The sequence below is a fragment of the Opisthocomus hoazin genome, chromosome 6 (assembly GCF_030867145.1).
Source record: "Opisthocomus hoazin isolate bOpiHoa1 chromosome 6, bOpiHoa1.hap1, whole genome shotgun sequence".
In the NCBI taxonomy this organism is placed as follows: domain Eukaryota; kingdom Metazoa; phylum Chordata; class Aves; order Opisthocomiformes; family Opisthocomidae; genus Opisthocomus; species Opisthocomus hoazin.
In genome coordinates, this window is record NC_134419.1 from 49,865,947 (window position 1) to 49,885,974 (window position 20,028).

Genomic DNA, 20,028 nt, shown 5'->3' on the forward strand with positions numbered 1-20,028 from the left:
AGTCACGTCCGTTTTGTTGTAATATAATCAAAATAAGACATGGCCAGAGTTGAGATATGATCGCTATGCTTTCACAGCTCTTAGCATAGTAAATCCAGGTACCAGTATTTAACAGATTTAGCACTTGTGGACAGCAGGATTCCTAAGGAGCTACCCTGATATTAAACAGGAATAAACAGCAGGTTTAATACCAAACAAACTAAAAAGGCCAAACTGTTGAAGTGGACAGGGGAACTTTACTGTGGTTGCTGTTTTATTCATGCACACTCTACTCTGGTTCTTACCTTTAAATTCTATGTTTCTTCCATCATGTTCCTTTCATCATTAACCAGTAATATTTCGTTGTCTACCCATACACAGATCTCCTACCAGCAAAGCCACTAGGTAGGTCTAACTCTCTGATACCAAACTCATTATGCTTCTCTTTACAAGAAATCCATGTGATTTTTTCCTTCCATAAAGAATGCCAGAAACAGAGAAGGCCCACTTCCTAGGCTGGGACTAATTAGAAACACTTTCGGAGATGCAGGACTTTGCCATGTCTCAATTACAGACACAAGCATTGGAAGGTAAAAGCAGTTCTTTCTGAAAGCTAATCAAATGCTTGGTCGTTCTGCTAAAGCTTCCTTTGAGAGCACAAATTAGTATCATTTACAATGTTGCCTACTAAACCTGTGGTGAAGGCAACCAGCTCATTTCAGATAGAGCACTAAACTCTCCTTGGATGGCAACCATCACTACTAACCCACTCCTGACTTGAAACAGACCTTGAAGGCAAAGAGCTCTGTATGTCCACTAGCTGTGCCCTGACCCATTGCACGTCCCTGGGATGTACAGCTGCTGCTCCAGTCCCTCCAAAGAGAGACAGAGCTTCTGCCACACAGCACCAAGGCTGTCATGTAGCTCGAGGCAGAGAACAAAGAGCAGAGACTTGGCTCACCTACCTAAAACTCTATGAGCACAGCAAAGCAGGGCCAAATCAGTGCCTGAGCATGGGCAATTTGTAAAGTAGTGCCCCAAAAACTGATGGCTGTGAAGAGCATGATCTTATTTACATGGTCCAAGCCAGTCAGTAAGAGCTAAATCTTATCTTTAGGACACACCCTCACTGGTAGATTGGGTCATTTGGGCACACTGAAACCTCATCTCTAGCCTTTTGCACCACTCTGAAGGACTGGAGGAGGAACTGTGACTTCCAATAGTTACCAGAGCTAAGTTACTTCATGATCAGCCGAGTTACCTGCCATCAAGACTCAGCTAATGCCAGACTTGAATATCCCATACCCTCCACAGCATTGGAACAAGCACAGTTACCACAGCACCCAGGGTCTAAACTGTACGTAAATGCATACCCATGCTAAAATCAGGTGTGTAGCTTCCCATGCCCATTTCTCAGGGAGAAAACAGCTCTGAGAAAGAGCGAGGCAAGTCAGCACTGGGGAAAAAAGAAGTGCCAAGATATTTCTGAAACTTGGCACAGAGGAACTGCAGTTTCTGAACTGAGGATGTTCTTCCTGCTTGAAACCTAAGGGGTTTAAAGGATGATGAAATTTGCATTCTTATCTCCATCTCTTTCATTTTCTCCAAACAGTTCTAGGCACATAAATACAGAATACAACTGTCAGTGGGAGCCAGGAGTCTGAATATTTTATACAAAAGGCAGCAAGTGAATTAGCCTTTCCTATGGTTAATCAGAAGTGAAATGCACTGTCTTATCCCAAGGCTTACCTTGGTTGAAATCTCACGACTGCTTCCTGGCCTCTGAAAACCACGTTCTGTGCATAATTAGCTGAGGATCCAGCCTTCCTCTGCCATTCTGAGAGACCCGGCAATGCACTTTCCAGCTCCTGCACAAAGCAAGAAAAAATGTTGAATGCCCTGTCAGTACAAATTAGGCTTAGCTGAACATTTTGCTTTAAGAAAAAATGAGCTCCACGAGACCAGATGCTGATTATGGTTCTTTATTATTTTTTTGTAATAATCTGGAAATAACTGGAAAGCAGAGACTAGAAAAGGTTCTAAACAAAGTAATATCTTCTTTCACTGTAAGAAATTTTTTGAAACCAAAGAAGACTGTAATCCGTTTTCTGTTTATTAGTTAGATAACAGATGTCAGCTTCTTAGCTAAGAGGTGCTATACACAGAGTTCAATATTTTTGTGCTTATATATAGATTCATATTTCATTTGAAATTATTTACTTACTTTTCAGTAATATTTTATTACTTGGGCATCATCAGGAAAATTTTGGCTGACAAAAGCAAGTGCAATTCACTTAAATAAGATTTGTAGGTTTAACCAGTTTCCTTTTTCCTTTTGCTCTTTCCCTTCCCTAGCATATGCACAGCTTTCAGAAAAGAGTGTTACTGAAGGAGGAGTGAAAGGCAGTGAGGGGAAAAAAGTCACATCAGTCAACCTACAACACAGAAAATAAAAAAGCTAATTTAGCCCAACTAATTGAGGAAGGGAGTAGGAATTAGAAAGATATGTATTTTACCCCAGACTTTTGAAAACCAGTTGAAGGGCTGTAACATGTTCAGCAGATCTTAATTTCCTTACCTATAAAATGGGTTCAAATATTTCCCTTGTATTGCAAATGGGTAAGTTAATGAAGCTCTTTGAAAATGCGATAATCATAGTGGGGCTTTTTTCTACTTCTCTATTAGCTTTTATCATCCAATATTTTATTCGAATACTTTACAAAATTAAAATACAGTGTGCTTAGCAAAACAATAGCATTCACTTCTCCCGGTAAAGCAATGCATCTAATTTTGCTCCAGTTTCAAACCTTAGTTGGAAGCATGGAAGTCAGAAGTTTAGATAAGACTATTCAGATGGGAGCTTGGAGGGCTGAGATCGTTCTGTTTACAAGAACAGTGGTTGCTTTAGATATTACGAATGAAGCTTGTTTAAACATGCATGCTATTTAAAAAAAAAACTAAATCAGACTTTCATAAAATTGTCAACTTTATAAAAAGTTTTAAATTTAAGAAAGTTGCCCAAATGTTCTTCTCAGGAGAAATATTCAGTGCCCACCTCTCAAAATTAATGAAGGACTAATGGATCTTGAAAAAAAGAAAAAAAACCCTGGTGAAAATAAATAAAAAGTCTGTTCACTGGTATTTTACTTCCTCTCCATGATGATATTTTAACTACAGGATATTTGTTGGATAAGTGAACATTAATTCCTCCTACATAGTCTATGAGATGAGTATAAAAAGAGTATTGAAATCTATCTCTAGAAACAGGCAGCTGTCACCACTGTGATGGAAGGTACTCAGGAGGAAGCAGCCATGTGCTGACTCTAACACACATGTCCATCTGTGGGGTATGTCCGCACTGCATTTATGAAAAGCAGACCTGCCCTGGGGCTGAAAGCACCTTCCCTGCCAGCTGAAGAGATCTGCGCTAGCGTTAAATTAGTTTGCTTGGGTATCAGCCGCTGCAGTAGAACTGACCCAGCAGAAGTAAATCAAGCTTTCCAACCATACTGACTACCTACAAGGGGAAAAATTCCAAAACAGATCTCCAGACCAGAAGCTGTCTTTTTATCAGACTAGATGTTACAAAGCTCTGGTGATGTCAGGGCAAAAGGAGCGAAAGCTTCACTGAATTGACTAGCGTTACTTTTGCTTTTATTACCCTTTGCCTCCTTCAGAGCCTTCTAGGACAGAAGTCCCCCTCTCCCCATGTCTATCTAATAGAGTTGAGCATTGAATGGATGATATTTTATCTAAAAATAGCAACAACAATTCAGGTTCCAAATGGAAAGCATTTTTTTTTTTTGCAGCTGTTCTACTTAGTGCATTACTATCTTAACATTGTTTTCCCCTAGTTATACAAAAAATGATCATATGCTTTTAGGGGCTAAACAGGTTAACACAACAGTTTTCATTAAAGTGCAAGGTAGAAGTGGATTGAACCCTTTCAGCTTATTTTATGTGCCCAGAATCTAATAGCTTTCTACGATGATATGACTGGCTAGGTAGACGAAGGGAGAGCCGTGGATGTTGTCTACCTGGACTTCAGCAAGGCTTTCGACACAGTCTCCCATGATATCCTCCTAGGGAAGCTCAGGAAGTATGGGCTGGATGAGTGGTCAGTGAAGTGGATAGAGAACTGGCTGAATGGCAGAACTCAGAGGGTTGTCATCAGCGGGTCTGAGTCTAGTTGGAGGCTGGTAACAAGTGGTGTCCCCCCGGGGTCAGTACTGGGCCCAGCCTTGTTTAACTTCTTCATCAACGACCTGGATGAAGAGTTAGAATGCACCCTCAGCAAGTTTGCTGATGACACCAAACTGGGAGGTGTGGTAGACACACCGGAAGGCTGTGCTGCCATTCAGCGTGACCTGGATAGGCTGGAAAGCTGGGCAGAGAGGAACCTGATGAGGTTCAACAAAGCCAAATGCAGGGTCCTGCACCTGGGGAGGAACAACCTCATGCACCAGTACAGGCTTGGGGTGGACCTGCTGGAGTGCAGCTCTGCGGAGAGGGACCTGGGTGTCCTGGTGGACGACAGGTTAACCATGAGCCAGCAGTGTGCCCTGGCTGCCAAGAAAGCCAATGAGATCCTGGGGTGCATCAAGAAGAGTGTGGCCAGCAGGACGAGGGAGGTTCTCCTTCCCCTCTACACTGCCCTGGTGAGGCCCCATCTGGAGTATTGTGTCCAGTTCTGGGCTCCCCAATTCAAGAAAGATGAAGAGCTACTGGAGAGAGTCCAGCGGAGGGCTACAAGGATGATGAGGGGACTGGAACATCTCTCCTACGAGGAGAGGCTGAGGGAACTGGGCTTGTTCAGCCTGAAGAAGAGAAGGCTGCGAGGGGACCTAATCTATGCTTACAAATATCTGAAGGGTGGGTGTCAGGAGGATGGGGCCAAGCTCTTTTCAGTGGTGCCCAGTGACAGGACAAGGGGCAATGGGCACAAACTGAGGCACAGGAAGTTCCGTCTGAACATGAGGAAGAACTTCTTCCCTCTGAGGGTGACGGAGCACTGGAACAGGCTGCCCAGGGAGGTTGTGGAGTCTCCTTCTCTGGAGATATTCAAGACCCACCTGGACAAGGTCCTGTGCAGCCTGCTGTAGGTGACCCTGCTTCAGCAGGAGGGTTGGACTAGATGACCCACAGAGGTCCCTTCCAACCCCTACTATTCTGTGATTCTGTGATTCTGTGAAATATTCAGAGGTTTGATGGTCTCCAGGTAGAACAGGCATTTAACTCATTCGTACTTAGAACCTCTTGTAAGGACTGGGTTACATTTTGCTAGGTATTAGGTACAACAGAAAGTAGAAAGAATAAGACTGTATTCTTTAAAAAGCATAACTTCTATATTGGCAACAGCAACGCTGGAAGAAAGAATTCTGCATCATCACTATGATACATACTGAAAATATTCTTTCTCAAAGAGATTTAATAACAGACAGATAGGAAGATTACAGGTCAGATCTCAGAAAAATCTTTGGAACTGAAGCTGGGAATTTGTATTCTTTGTAAATCTGAGGGATGTAGACTGGGGGGACAGAGGGAAGAGGTCAGGACATGGGAGTTCAGAAGAGAAGCTTCTTATGACTGCAGTAGCATTGTTAGGGGGGATTTCTAGTCAGGACTTGAATCCTAGCTTTTTATGCCATCATATCACAATTTGGAGTTTCAGGATACAATAAAACACTGAAAGAGGCAACATCCATTGACTTACACCGGTTGAAGACCTTGTCTAGAGTTCTTGCAACACCCTCAACTTTTACGCTTCGATGGGCTTAGCTTCAGAAGTTGACCGCAAAAACAGTTAATACAGGTAAAAAAAAAGTTTGGGTGCTATGAAATGATGAAACAAGTTCATTTCAAGTTAAGCAAGCATATCTTATGTCTGAAGCCTTCTCAGTGTTGTACTGCTTAAGTTAATCAGTCAAAGAAAGTCAATCCAGTTAAGGTGCAAAACCAAACCTGCATTAAAGTGGTAGACTTTCTTCAGCAAAATCCTCTTCTGCAACAAATACCCCTCTCCAATATCAGCAAAGAGAACATGGCAATTCAAGATGTCTTCTGCTAGATGAAGGGAAAGCTGAGGACAAGAATATATGCTGGTAACAGGTGTTCACTTGCAGGTTGGATATTTGAGGATTTGGGTGGGGTCTTTTTTTTTTTTTTCTTTTTTTTTTTTCTTTGTCGTTGTTGTTTATAAGTTATGCCATTAGGATGTTAAAGGGTAACCCTATGGAAACACTCTTGATGAGCCTCTGCTTCTTAAGAGCAATAAAGTCCATTCCTGATGTGTCAAAGGCTTCCGACAGTATAGTGCTGCCTTTTATTGTATTTTTGTTTCTTCTTCACTATGGAGAGTGAAGCTTCTACAATGAGGCTGCATCTGGTAAGCAGCCTGTGAAGAGTGATATCTCCAGGCATTGCTGAGAAGACTCAGTGCTGCATAATCACTATCCCGATATTTGCTTTGTACACAAAATAATACACGGGTTTGGAAGCAGCCAAAAATTACCATCATTGATACATGTGCTGAGGTAAATCATTTTGTGTTTCACATGCTAATTTAAAAAAAAAAAAATCTATTTTCCTTAAGAAAATCACAGCATGTCATAACCCATCTCTGTCAAAGTATCTGAATTACAGTACACGCATAGAAACCTTTGCTGTGTTTACGCAGCAGCTTAATCTGCTCTTCAAATCTAGAAAGTGCCTTGCACTCTTCATATGCTTTATCCAACAGACAGACACTTCCATCTCTCTCTTGAAATGCAAGCACCATGCAAATGTTGTACCAACATTTGGGATCACAGCCTTGGCATACCTCGTGCTGCTGTGTCAATGTAGAAAATAACCAGAACTGCAGTGCTGAGCAGAAATGCCTGCTACCCCTCCTGAAAATGCCAGTCCATACAAGAAAATAAGCAGGTACATTTAATGGACAGAGAATTGAACAGATTTAATCCACAATGAGAGGTATGGTTTAAACACATACAGAGTAAACCTAAAAACTGAAGTGGAACTAGCAGACTGCCTGTCATGTTCATGGGTTTGTGTAGCTAACGTGTTAACATCGGCTGTGTTTTTTTGATTCCAGTGCATTTAAAACCACAATTTTAATACAAATATCTGGAAGTTCTTTGAAATCCATGCAATTTTCCCACTTAATTTATACTCAAAATACGAAATTCCACACAGCAGTTCTCAGCATTCCTATCTCTAGGCATTTATTGTGAAGTCACTTCTTCATTTATATAGTCATTTACCTTGATATAATGACTTTAATACTGAACTTTAACTGTCTCTACCTATTAGCTAGCATATTTAGTGTCATTTTATAACTATGTCTCAATATCAACAAGGAATCTGAGGATGACTCATTTAATAATCTATATTCATGACAGTGCATCAAAGGTGAGTGACAGGAAAAAGAAGACTTTTCATTCCTCACCATCTGTTCCCACACTGACTCCCCAGTGTATGTTCCGAGCATATGCTTCCTCACCTCTTGAAGTCAAATAAATCCTAATTAATTTGATTTTCTACAGATTAACATTGCAGAACTGCTAAAGCAGTTCATGAAACCATAGGGAAGATGAAACCAGGTAGCTGGAGTACAGCGGTGTAATCACATTCTAGAGCCTGCCTCTCTTCCCACACCTTGGAAAGGTTACAGCTGCCCCCATATCCAGATCCTGCCCCCCAAAAACAACCACATGCAATTTCCAAGGTACAGCTTTACTCTAGTGACATTTTGTCAGCTCATAAGTGGTGAAGTCACTTGGTGCTGCACTTTTATTAGACTCGGTCCTGTAAATCATCACTGTAAATTTAATAACCTTTTCTTCATTAAGACCTAGGGTACATGACTACAGTACTACACCTGCTTCAGAAACATCAGAGGCACTGGAATCACTCTTCAGCAGGCTGAGAGCCTTGCGAAGTGAAAAATCCCTAAGTTGGCCGTCTTTCCTCTGCTGGAGCACAGAGTTCTCTCAGTGACCTTTCTGCGATGGAAATCCCCTGGATTCTCACTAGTAGAAAGGCACACAAAATTGGTTCCCGTCCAAAAGGACTTTAATCCTTCCAACACATACAGAAAACTTAACTATCTCCCAGTGGCCTATTCTGATTTTAAAGGGACAATTTTCTAAAAAAGAAACTCATGGGCTTATAGCACGTAAGAGCAACCAGCAAACATTTCCTTCGTTTATCAGAGCAACACACTTAAAAAAGTTACTGTCACTGCAATATTGTCACTGTTTCTTTCTGATGCCACAGAGAAGTCAGGTCGCTGAAGTGAGAAGACTATTGAAAAAACACTCTATCAATAAACTCAGGAAAACGAGCATGAACGGTTTAATCACCATGTGCAGTGCACCACGCTTTTCTTTCATGAATGCCTGTAGTCAGATATTGATGTTTGTCAGCTCAACATCAGCTGCTTCTAACCACATCATTTATCTCATGGAGTGGTTTGGTGGCAAGATGCTTCACAAAAGGAAGGTATATGCAGTTGCACAGCATTTCAAAGCATCAGTCTGGCCCACTCTTCCAGATAATAACAACCTGCCACATACTTACAAACAACAGCTACTAGAAACAACACAGCAGCACTCTGCTTTCAGCTTCAAAATGGGGAGATGCAGTTGCTACCAGTGCACGAGTAGGACTGCTAACACAGGCAGCTGCAGTAGGGTTTGGGAGGTCATAACACATCAGTGATCCCAATGGGAATCCACACACAGAAACAAACTCTTCACAAAGCTCTTCTGCAAGCAGAGCCTTGTTTTTCACAGGCACTTTTAACAAAGCCAGGAGCCTTATGCTTGCTTCTTCAAGAACAAAAGCCCTTGAGGTAGCTGAAGATGCATCAAGGCAAGCACTCAGGGTCAAGGAGCATGCACATCTTTACTAATGAGGATGAAGGCTATGTGAAAGGAAGGGCCTGGCAGATACTTTCTCCAAAACAGCTTCTGCCTGCAAACCGTTCCAAGGGGAAAACTCCTTCCTCTACAGCAAGCATCCCTGAACTCCGTGTAGATACAGGATATCTACTTAAAAGTCTTTCACAGTAGTAGGATACAATTCCCTCTACGAACAAGTGGAGTTCCTGTTATGGAGGGTTGTTTGCTTTGTTTTTGTTTTTTTATATTATACTCAAAGCTCTACACTAGCTCTTGTCGCTCAAGTACTCCCATCCAGACCTCACTCCATGAGATAAAATAGTGCCTGCACATCTTACCTCTTCCAGTATGCCAGAGATTAGAGCAATGAGTAGTGTGGGGGCCCAGGACCTCTTTTGTCTTTCCTAATTCATGCCCTTGAATCACACGACAATTATCTGTCTGGCCCTGCTTTTGCTTCCGGAGGATGCATATCGAAGTTGCACTAGTGGTTTTATGGCAGTCTAATTATATACTTGAAAAGCTTCCCATGAAAGAGTACCGACATATTCAGTTAACCACTTCAGGCCATGTAAAATACCATAGAGCAGCAAATCTGTGCTGTGTTAGCTTTCGTTGGGTGAGAGATACAAGCACGACACACCCAGGGAGCAGGCAGGCAGGAGACTGGGAAGTAGCTGACAGAGCAACAGATCATCTGTGAGACAAATCTTGCCCTGTTTATGACTTCTTCATGACTCCTCTTCCTGATACACCTCCACTTGCTCATCACAGGGCAAAATTTCCTATCATTTTTCTTATCTGCTAATAAACATGCACACCTCATCTCCCTGCAGTCTAAATAACATTTCCTAGTAACACAATACAGTTCAAAAAGAAATCAGCGGTTGTTACTTCATCTCACGCATGAACTCCAGCAAAAACATGCATGAAGATTAGGGCAAGAGTTGATACTGATATTCTGAAAGAGACTGTGATAATACCATTGGGATGCCATTTGCTTTTAATTTTTCTTCTGAGATTCAAAAGGGTATTTCTCACTTAGAAGGTAAGACATGCCATCCAAAATGATGAATTCCCATTCTAAATTTGAAAAAATGAACCAAAATAATTCCTGGTCTATGGTGCGTTCAAAGCACTTCAGAAAGTGCTCTGCAAATTTCTATCCACAAACAAGAAGAAAGGAGAGACGAAAAATAGCCAAATACATTATACATCAAAGAAGAGCTGTAAATACAGACATCTCTCAGGCCTTGCACCTGCTACAGGCCAACAATCTACCAACATTAACGTCAACTTTCTTGTTAAGAGAATACTTCTGGTTGAGGGGTTAAACCTGGACCAGAGCTCATCCCTTACACTGCACATGAGACACGACTTGGGAAGCACCAGGGCAGAACAGAGGCACTTCCACCAGCTGCTGGGAGATGGTGACTCAGGAGTCTATGCAGACAGCACAGAAGCTTCTTCTTTTCTAATCTTCTTTTATAGCCTTTAGAAAAGTTATAGTTCTGCTCCCCTCAGCTCAAACCGGGGATGCCTGTGGGCACCAATACCATAATCTGGACTGGAACAGATTTATTATTCAAAGATGAGAACAAACAGAAAGTAAGATAAAGGGAAAGTACTAAATCTCTCCACTGGCAGCCAAAATATCAGCACAAGAGATCCTCAGTCAAACAAACAAAACAGAAAAAGTCCAATCAAATGCTGCAACTAATGAGGTTTTTGCATTTGGTGAAGCAGTCACAGGAAATCTAAAGAGAGATAATCGCACACCTTCAGCTATGCTCTCCACTCATTTCTGACAGCAGTTGCAACACAGCACGCTCTACAATTCCCTGGCTGAAAGAAATTGTCTGTCATTACAGGAGGGTTCCAGGACTCCAGGACCCTGAAAATTAGGGTAGATTGTTGTAAGGTCTCAGTCACATTATGGATTAGCAGGGAGTCCCGCTTTGCATTTCAAAAGGTATGTTTGCTCAGACACTGTGCCATAAACCTACCCTTGGTAAGTTTAGTTCTTTACCTGACTTTCTTCATGGCTTTTTCCATTTTCTAGTTTTGCAATGGGCTTAGGTTTTCTTAGCTTTAAGTTGCCCATTTCAGGCTTTAGAGCGTTGTCAATTACAGTCTGCTGCTTGTGCTGCTGAGTATCTTGCAAAGGCAGCTGCCTTTCCTCTAAGACAGCAGCATTGTCTGGACAATTTTCTTTGTTATCATCATCCCTGTAAAAAATATAAAATTGAAATGCATCAGGCAGGACTTCAGACACCTGTCAAAACATTATGAAGGCAGAACATCAACACGTTCTTAGCTATTCATGGCATTTTAATTTTACCAAGTTGAGTAGTCTACAAACCAAACACTGCATATGTTAGTAAAATGAATCTGGGAGGCTACTGTTTATTGTTGAATCACAAGATAAACTACTGTTAGTATTATTACACATTCAATTGTGGAGCCATTTAAATAAGACTAGTTTTAGAGGCACTCTTTGGCTTCAGCCCTGTAGTTCATATCCCTCAAATAATATCTGAAACTTTTTCATGCAGAAGACCTCTCCCTGTCCGATGATTCACTCTAGGTTATAACCTCACAAAAATGTCATCACATAGAATAATTCCTTGCTATAGTCACTATTACCTTCTGACAGTCCCTAGTTTTGAGGGATTTTGGACAAAGTAAGGGAGGTAGGCATACAAAGTAGTGTTTGAACAGCCGGAGATGCGTTTGGGTGGAAAGGAGAAGCATCACGGGTTCCCATTTTGGAGAAAAAGTCCTCCTGTATAAGAGCACATTTGGTAGTTTAAACAGACGCTGTTGCTCATGGCTGTTCAGTTAACCGCTGAATCTGGGACAGATATTTTCAATCTCCACCTAGACTATAGAGTGCAACCTGTCGTAAGTAAACCTAGCTAGTCTTATCCACACCCAATCAATCTGATCTTAGACTGGTCTAATTCCTTCCACTGGGAGCATCTCCCTGGCACCATTAAGAAAGCTACTGCAATGCAGAATGCCAGGCTGCCTGCTTAATTGGCAGGATCACAGAATCACAGAATCACAGAATAGTAGGGGTTGGAAGGGACCTCTGTGGGTCATCTAGTCCAACCCTCCTGCCGAAGCAGGGTCACCTACAGCAGGCTGCACAGGACCTTGTCCAGGCGGGTCTTGAATATCTCCAGAGAAGGAGACTCCACAACCTCCCTGGGCAGCCTGTTCCAGTGCTCCGTCACCCTCAGAGGGAAGAAGTTCTTCCTCATGTTCAGACGGAACTTCCTGTGCTTCAGTTTGTGCCCATTGCCCCTTGTCCTGTCGCTGGGCACCACTGAAAAGAGCTTGGCCCCATCCTCCTGACACCCACCCTTGAGATATTTATAAGCATTTATTGGGTCCCCTTGCAGCCTTCTCTTCTTCAGGCTGAACAAGCCCAGCTCCCTCAACCTGTCCTCGTAGGGGAGATGTTCCAGTCCCCTCACCATCCTCGTAGCCCTCCGCTGGACTCTCTCCAGTAGCTCTTCATCTTTCTTGAAGTGGGGAGCCCAGAACTGGACACAGTACTCTAGATGAGGCCTCACTAGGGCAGTGTAGAGGGGAAGGAGAACCTCCCTCGTCCTGCTGGCCACACTCTTCTTGATGCACCCCAGGATCTCATTGGCTTTCTTGGCAGCCAGGGCACACTGCTGGCTCATGGTTAACCTGTCGTCCACCAGGACGCCCAGGTCCCTCTCCGCAGAGCTGCTCTCCAGCAGGTCCACCCCAAGCCTGTACTGGTGCATGAGGTTGTTCCTCCCCAGGTGCAGGACCCTGCATTTGGCTTTGTTGAACCTCATCAGGTTCCTCTCTGCCCAGCTTTCCAGCCTATCCAGGTCACGCTGAATGGCAGCACAGCCTTCTGGTGTATCTACCACACCTCCCAGTTTGGTGTCATCAGCAAACTTGCTGAGGGTGCATTCTAACTCTTCATCCCGGTCGTTGATGAAGAAGTTATGGGTAGAAGAAGGATGGGTAGATTGGCATCACTGCTGTGAAATCCCTGGCTCTTGCTTAGTCTGCAGGTGGAATTTCAGATGTTAGCTTCAGCTGACAAAATCCTAATGGTTAGCTGAGAGATGACCTCTCTCCTGGTGTGAAACTTCCACAACCAAGGGAGTCAAGGACTGTTGAATTAAACCCCTCAGAGATTTTTTCAGAAAGCATAACTTTCTAATTCAATATTTTCTCCTAAGGAGAAAAGCTGCCAAACTCACTTTCCATCTGTGGCCTATCAGCATCCAAATGGATGCTCGCAGGGTGCCTATGGAGTTAAACACCACTGCTGCCCATGTCTTCTGCAAGTGCGCTCCAAGGCAGTTGTTATAGTTACAGGGTACAGTGCTTTACATCCTAGAGGCATTTCAAGAATGTGCAGAAGTGTTGCTAATTTTAAGGCATCATCTGATTTTTAAATCTTTCTGAAAGATTAAGTTGCATTCCCTGGCAATCAGCATATACTAACATAGCCATGAGACACACATGCCTCAAGAATACTGAAGTTAAATTACAATTTGAAGGATTTTTTTTTTCACAGAGACATTCTTCAATGAGCATGTCCTTGCACAGCTGCAAGACTCCACTTACTACTACTTTGTACCAGCTGCTGTACAGTAAAATTCAATGTATTAGCATCAGAGCTACATCTGAATGAAAATTACAAGACATTCTGTATTTTAATTGTTTATAGTATACTTCACATTAAAAAAAAAATAAGGAATTAGAAACAATTATGTAAGGGTGTTTTTCTCCTAGGCCCACAATATTAACTATAGTAAAGCAGTCAATCTTCATGCAGCAAGAAAAAGAATCCCCAAATAAAAGTGATCGTTAGTCTTAAAAAGTGAACTAGCAGAATTTTTTAAGATGCCTGAAGAATCATTATCAATTACATCCCTTTAAGTTACAAACAACAGAGTTGTCATCAGGCTGCCTAATGAAGAGAGAAGTCTGGATAAATATGCTAACCATTCAGTGTTGGACACTATATTGTGCTGCATGGCTGAACTTTGCAGAATGATCTAACTGCAAAGCCTGTGAGCAGTCTTTCTTCAAATAAACACACATATATATGCATACACTCCTAAACAATAGGCATATACGCTTTCAAGACACTATTTCTGGAGAAAAGTCGGGGCCCTCTCCTCACCCTCTGTTCCTACTCACAGGGCACAAGCACTAAGCAGGTCTGGATGACTTGAAGTTTGCTGGCAGAGGAATCTCTTCATTATGTGGGAAGCAGCCTGTACTTCTGCTGACTTGTTAAATTTTCAGAACTTCCCAACTTAGGACAGAGAACATTAAGTGATAAATTCATAGCTCTGTGTTGCAATTTGATGGCAAGGTTTTTAATATATTCCTCTTTCCCACCAGTTTTCTGCTAGTATCTTTATCAAAAGCCAGGCTGCAGCAGAAAATATTTAAAGGGACACTCAAGTGTTTACACTTCCTGAATACATCAGCATATGGATGAAAGCATTTGCTGCTCACCACTGGAACATATAACTACAGTTGCAGACGCCTCCTCATCACACAATATTCCTGCAACGAGTGCAGTTCTCCCTGCAAGGCAAAGTGGGACGACAGGTGGAGGACAGGGATTGATGTACAAAATGGACAAATTCACTGTAGAAATCTAGTTGTGTTTGCCTCTGTATGCTGGGCACACCTTTCCTGCTGGTCCATCACTAATTACCTTATTGGTCTCTGACACCAGCAAGGTGTGAGGATAGAACATACCGGGGGTATGAAGAAGGAAGCCCAGTACGAAAGGAACCTGGATGGAAAACGCGATGGAAAATTTCAGAGGGAGAAAAACATAGCAAGGAAATACACTGAGGAAACAGTGCCAAGGTCAGAGCTGGATGGACAGACATGAGAGCAGGGTAAGATGGCACCAGATGTGCTGTGCACCATGGGCCAAGCCACAGTCAACAAATGCCAGGGACTCTCTAAAAGGACAAACTCTCCCTCCTGTGTGTGCCACAGGAAGATGAGGTGGGAGGAAGCAGCTCTGCCACCAGCTTATTCACCCCCTCCTCTCACCAGTCACCACACTTGGCAGCCTTCAGTCCTGAAAGACTATTTTGGCAACTGGGAACCGCCTCTGGAGGGACGATGGATGACTGAGCACAGGTTCATCAGCCAAGTCTTTGTGTGCATACTTGTGTGCATACTCCTTAACTTGGAGAAGTGCCCTGGGGTTGCTTTCCCCAACCTGGCTGTAATAGGATGACCTTGAGAAGCAGAGATCCTAACTTAATATCCAGTAACTGACAATAGTCATAAAACAAGACAGAACTTATAAACAACAGAAGTGAGGATGACAAAATGTATTTGAATATCCAAAAAGCAGTAGATAGGAAAGATAAGCAATAATGAATCAGAGATGACTGCATCCATCATGCAATAAAAAGACTGTGAGGAAGTTCAGAAGCAATACACTCTGAAACTGGTAATAGGAATTTTTCTCTTTGTAAGACAAATATTAACCAAGAAAGCTCTCTCACACAAGACAGTGCTTGAGGCTAAGACAGTAGCAAGACCTTTAAAAAGATGAATCCATGATATAATGTAAATATCCATCATAAAAGCAGAATGTTTTTACTTTGGTTTCTTTAAGAAATGCAGCTTATGTGTTCATGCCACTTGTCTGCACACATCAACACAGACATGCACACATTCCTCTCCTCTCACCAGTAGCTTGTAAATCTCTTCCAATTTTAGCTGTATTTGAGAGATAGAGGGATATTCAAGAGTTTTCTAAGTTTTGTGAAAGCTTGTGGCCACGTAGTAATGTTCCCACCAACCCAAAATCTGGAGCAGCACTTCACTCATTCCTAAAACATCAGAGAATATGCCAGAACAGCTTAAAGTCGTGGATCCATATGGGTTTTAGCTTACACTGGGCAGGAAGTATGTCTTTTGACAAAACCAGTGATGTGAATCCTTTTCCTTCAGTGCCCACTCTAACTACATCTCTTAAAAGAAGTTGTACATAAGTACATCCATTACTGATCTTCTGGTACTGGCCAGAGTCAGGGCAGAGATGGGATCCCAGCCTAGATGGACTGCTACTCTGACTCTTTATAGTACTGCCTCTGTATGTTTCTTCCAAGGATCTCTGGTTTAATTGGATTAGCTTTTCAAACTTTCTTCCATTTTCATCTGTCCGTAGGAGCCATTTCAGTATAACTGGAAAACTGCTCCCTTTTGCTGACTTGACCTTTAAGATGTTCACATGAACAACTTCTAAACCAGGATGCACGCATGGCTTGCTGGAAGCTTAGCAGCCCCAGGCACTTGCCTTGTCTGGAGAAATGTTCCTGAAAGTATCGTATCACGAATTTTATATCATTCAGGAAGCCCTAGTTTTACCTTTGCCACAAGTAAAGACAGAAATTGTCAGATGGGGATGTCTAAAGTTGCACGGCAAGCTCCCTCTTTATTCTGCTGTATAAAAGTAACCTATTTTCAGATACGGCCAGCATAAACAGCTAGTGCTGAAATCAGTAAGAATTGTGTATCATCAGCGGTTCTCAAAAATAGGCTTTTGTGGGAGGATCTAAACAGGATTTAGGGAAATCAACTCTGGAAACCAAGTTAGTTCATTTGGACAATGCTTTTCAGGTGTCATTGTTCGCTTGCTTTGTTTTCTAAAAGCATGTTTCTACTTCTATGTTTGGGAAGATAAGATTAAAAATTAAAGCCACTGAAACAGAACCAACAACAGCTTAAATGGGGGAGAGATTCACCCCTGGGGCAATGTATGGCCCACCACAGCTCTGCCATGCTGCTGCCTCTCAGCTTGGCACAGCACAGCACCACCTGCACCCATCTCCCTCTCCCCAGGGGCAGTGCTGGCACCCCGCAGTCAGAAGCACCACAGTGAAAGGCCATCACCTTCAAGTCCCAGAAACCTCAAGGGTGAGGCAGTTACAGGGGCCACTCCAGAGGAGTCTCTATGGGAAACAATGGATGTTCTTAGGGGCAGAGAAAAGGGAAGGAAAAAAAAATACGAAAAATTTACTATCTGTATTCCAGTTATTCTTCTGTGAAGGGGGAGGATCCCAGAATTTTACAGACCGCAATTCACCACCTAACTAATAGGGACACAGGAAAATAACAAAAAAATGTCTTAATGATTTATTAGCTTCTGTTATATCTTTCCGTGTCTGTCACAATCGCAGAAAAGGACTAAGTTAAAATATTAAATAAAGCAAGGCAATGTAAGCAAATAAAGTGAAGCAGTGTATGAGAGAGAAATTATTTGGATCCCTATGAAATGTTACTTTTCCTGTAGTGATTTTGACAATACTTAGGGATGGCTCAGGCAGTTACAGCTTGGCCTGCTTTCAGAATGTATCCAGTTCGCACAACACTAACGCAAACAGCTCACATTTGCTCAATAGCTCAATCCAGCTAGGATTTTTTAAATTATGAGCATTTTAGCAGTGCAAAACTCACCTAATACACAAACAAATGTATAAATAATTTCCTTCCTGAGATATAGCTTGGCATATTACTGCTGAAGAATCTTCCCTAAATACTTCTGAAAGAGTTAAAAGCATGCAAAATAATAATGTAGGAAACACCAAAATTGAAGTGTTTTAGACTGAAATAAAATAAAGATAATTTCATTTGTAATAGTTCCTAAAGCCTTTGCCTTTATAACTTTCTGATGTTGCCCCTTGTCCTGTTCTGTTGTCTCTGAAAAACAACAACAAAAAAAATTCAAGATACATATCCTTATGATCATGATACATATGAAAGGCCTTCTGATAAATTTATGGAATTGATTACAAAGAAATGACATATATGGTACTTGGCCTGTCAAAATTATGTATAGGGGTTTTTTTTCAAAATATTTGCAAAGAATTTCTTTTTCTAGTAATTCTTGCAGGAAGTACAGACCATGTGTTCTTAGAAAACTGACATACTTGTGTTTGTCAAGATCATCAGTACCAGAAATGAGCAATATTTTCACAAGAGGTTTATCCTACACTGAAAATCATGCATTTAAACCTGTGTGATGTGCATCGAACATATATTCTGCCAGAAAGGTATTTCACTGCTAAATGGCTACAGAGCATGTAAAGGCAGCTGTTTCATGCAATCCTTCCCATACAGTCAATAATATAGTTAGATTACAGAAAACTGAATCAAAATATATGACAGATAGCTTGGGACTTCTCACACACACTCCTTACAAATATTCTCTACAGTAACTAAACTCATCATTCTTATTTAAAAATAAGTACATCTTTAAAGTGTTCACTTACTCTGCTAAAGCTGTTGTGTTGAAGGAATTATCCTGAATGCTGAAACAGAAACAAGAAAACATCAGACAAGTCAGCAAGGCAGGCAGGCTCCTTGTATCCTTCTCAGTTGTAGGAACACATGCACAAACATGGCATTGCAAGGCAAGTCTCTGTGTGTTAGCTCTACATGCACGACTGTACCTTCAGCTGCTCTGCACATGCTCATAATCAAGGAACCACAGGGATTAGTCGTACAACATTCACAAAGCCCGTCCAGCAGCGCTTTGAATTAATAGAGGGATGCAGGTAGTCTGCAAGTCTCAGAAAGGGAACATATTCTTTTATAAATGTACCAGTGCTGCTAATAAAGGCTTAGGTTTACAAACAAGTATTTGGCATTCTGTCCTTTAAACATTTGCTCTGTGTAATCTGCTCATCAAACACAGTTTTTTCTGTTACTTAAATAGGGTTGCTCAGCTAAGATCTCTGGAGGATTTTTCTTCTTGTTTAGTGGTCTCTTACACACTCAGCTCATGGCCAAACCCCAGTGGAAGCTATGAAAAAATAGTCTGGCAGAAAGGACAGTTCAAGTAGCAGAAGGTTATTAAGCTAACAGCAAGCAATAGATGAAACCATTCCTATGAAAGGAACAGGCTGCTGTGCTCCGGCAACAAAATGTAGTGTAACTTGATGTAATACATTCAGTAGGGACCAACTCAGGATACCATAAACCTCTGGTTTGGAGGCAGCGGTGGAATTCCCCTTGAACAACACCTCTCAAAACCAGTAAATATGCTATTGGATCATCCTGAAATCTTACAGCAGCAGGAAAAAAAAAAATCTCACTGCTACATACCAGAGCTAGGATTTTTTTTGTTGATTTGTTTGGGTGGGGGAGGAGAAGGTAACGCCGACAGCAGCATCTTCTGAGCACTCCTGCTTGTGACAATGGCACCTGGCAGACGGCAGCACCACGCGGAGCAGGGACGCGTAGAGGTGCGGCGTCCTCTCCGCAGCCGCTTGTGCCGCTGCATGCTGTTGACACACATTTCCCAGGCTGCAGCAGCAGCCAGGAGCCACAGCCCAGACAATTTCCCTGCTCTCACCAACAGTGCTAACAACGTATCTTATCTGCACCTCTTCCCAGCCTTGCTACCTGCTTGAACACACTATTTTGCTCTTTTCTTTCCCATATTTGTGTAAACATATCAATTTATATAATCGCGCAAATTACCTGGGAGTCAGAATATCACAGCCAGTCTGTAGGGACTTCTGCCCTACAGAGTAGTAGATTTTGTGAGAGAAGGGTGAACAGAAAAGCTAGATTTAATGGTTAGCATTTACATATTGCCTTAGACAGAACATTCCAAATTTTTTCTCCTCCTGTTTGCAGTTTCTTGGGTCTGACTATACTAATATAAATTTCTTCATTGTTTTTCTATTTGCAGGAGAGCACCTTAATAAAAGGTACGCTTCTAGCCATTGGGGCAATCAAAATCTCAATTTACATGCACAAAAAATAGAGGGCCATTTGAAAAAAATGATATTATTTTTAATAATTGTATTTCAGAATGCTTCAGTGCTCAGCTCTTGATTTTTAATGGTTAAAACTAGGTTTACAGCTAGCATTTCAAGTGTGTAATGGAGGAATCACAACTTTTAACCACAAGATCACATTGCTAAGCATCACAGCTTGGTTAGAGTGGAGCTTAAAGACAGACTATTTATCCCCACTTCCCTGCATATGCCCACTCAAGAAGGGGAGCAAACGCAGAATGCTCTTGTAAACATAACTTCTCCATTTCTACGTGCAAAAGTTAAGGTCAAGTTCTCTGCTAATTCATGCCCTG

The 20,028-nt window shown here is 42.0% G+C and overlaps 1 protein-coding gene across 1 annotated transcript in view; it reads right to left on the reverse strand.

The window, feature by feature from the left end:
- The window catches only part of FAM13C (family with sequence similarity 13 member C), a 134,046-nt gene that overhangs the window by 39,246 nt on the left and 74,772 nt on the right, over positions 1–20,028 (reverse strand). The window contains exons 7-9 of the mRNA XM_075423051.1: positions 18,200–18,238; positions 10,912–11,110; positions 1,729–1,847 (exon numbers count right to left, since the gene is read on the reverse strand). Coding sequence (XP_075279166.1) covers positions 1,729–1,847; positions 10,912–11,110; positions 18,200–18,238 — 357 coding nt within the window. The remainder of the gene's footprint in view (positions 1–1,728; positions 1,848–10,911; positions 11,111–18,199; positions 18,239–20,028) is intronic.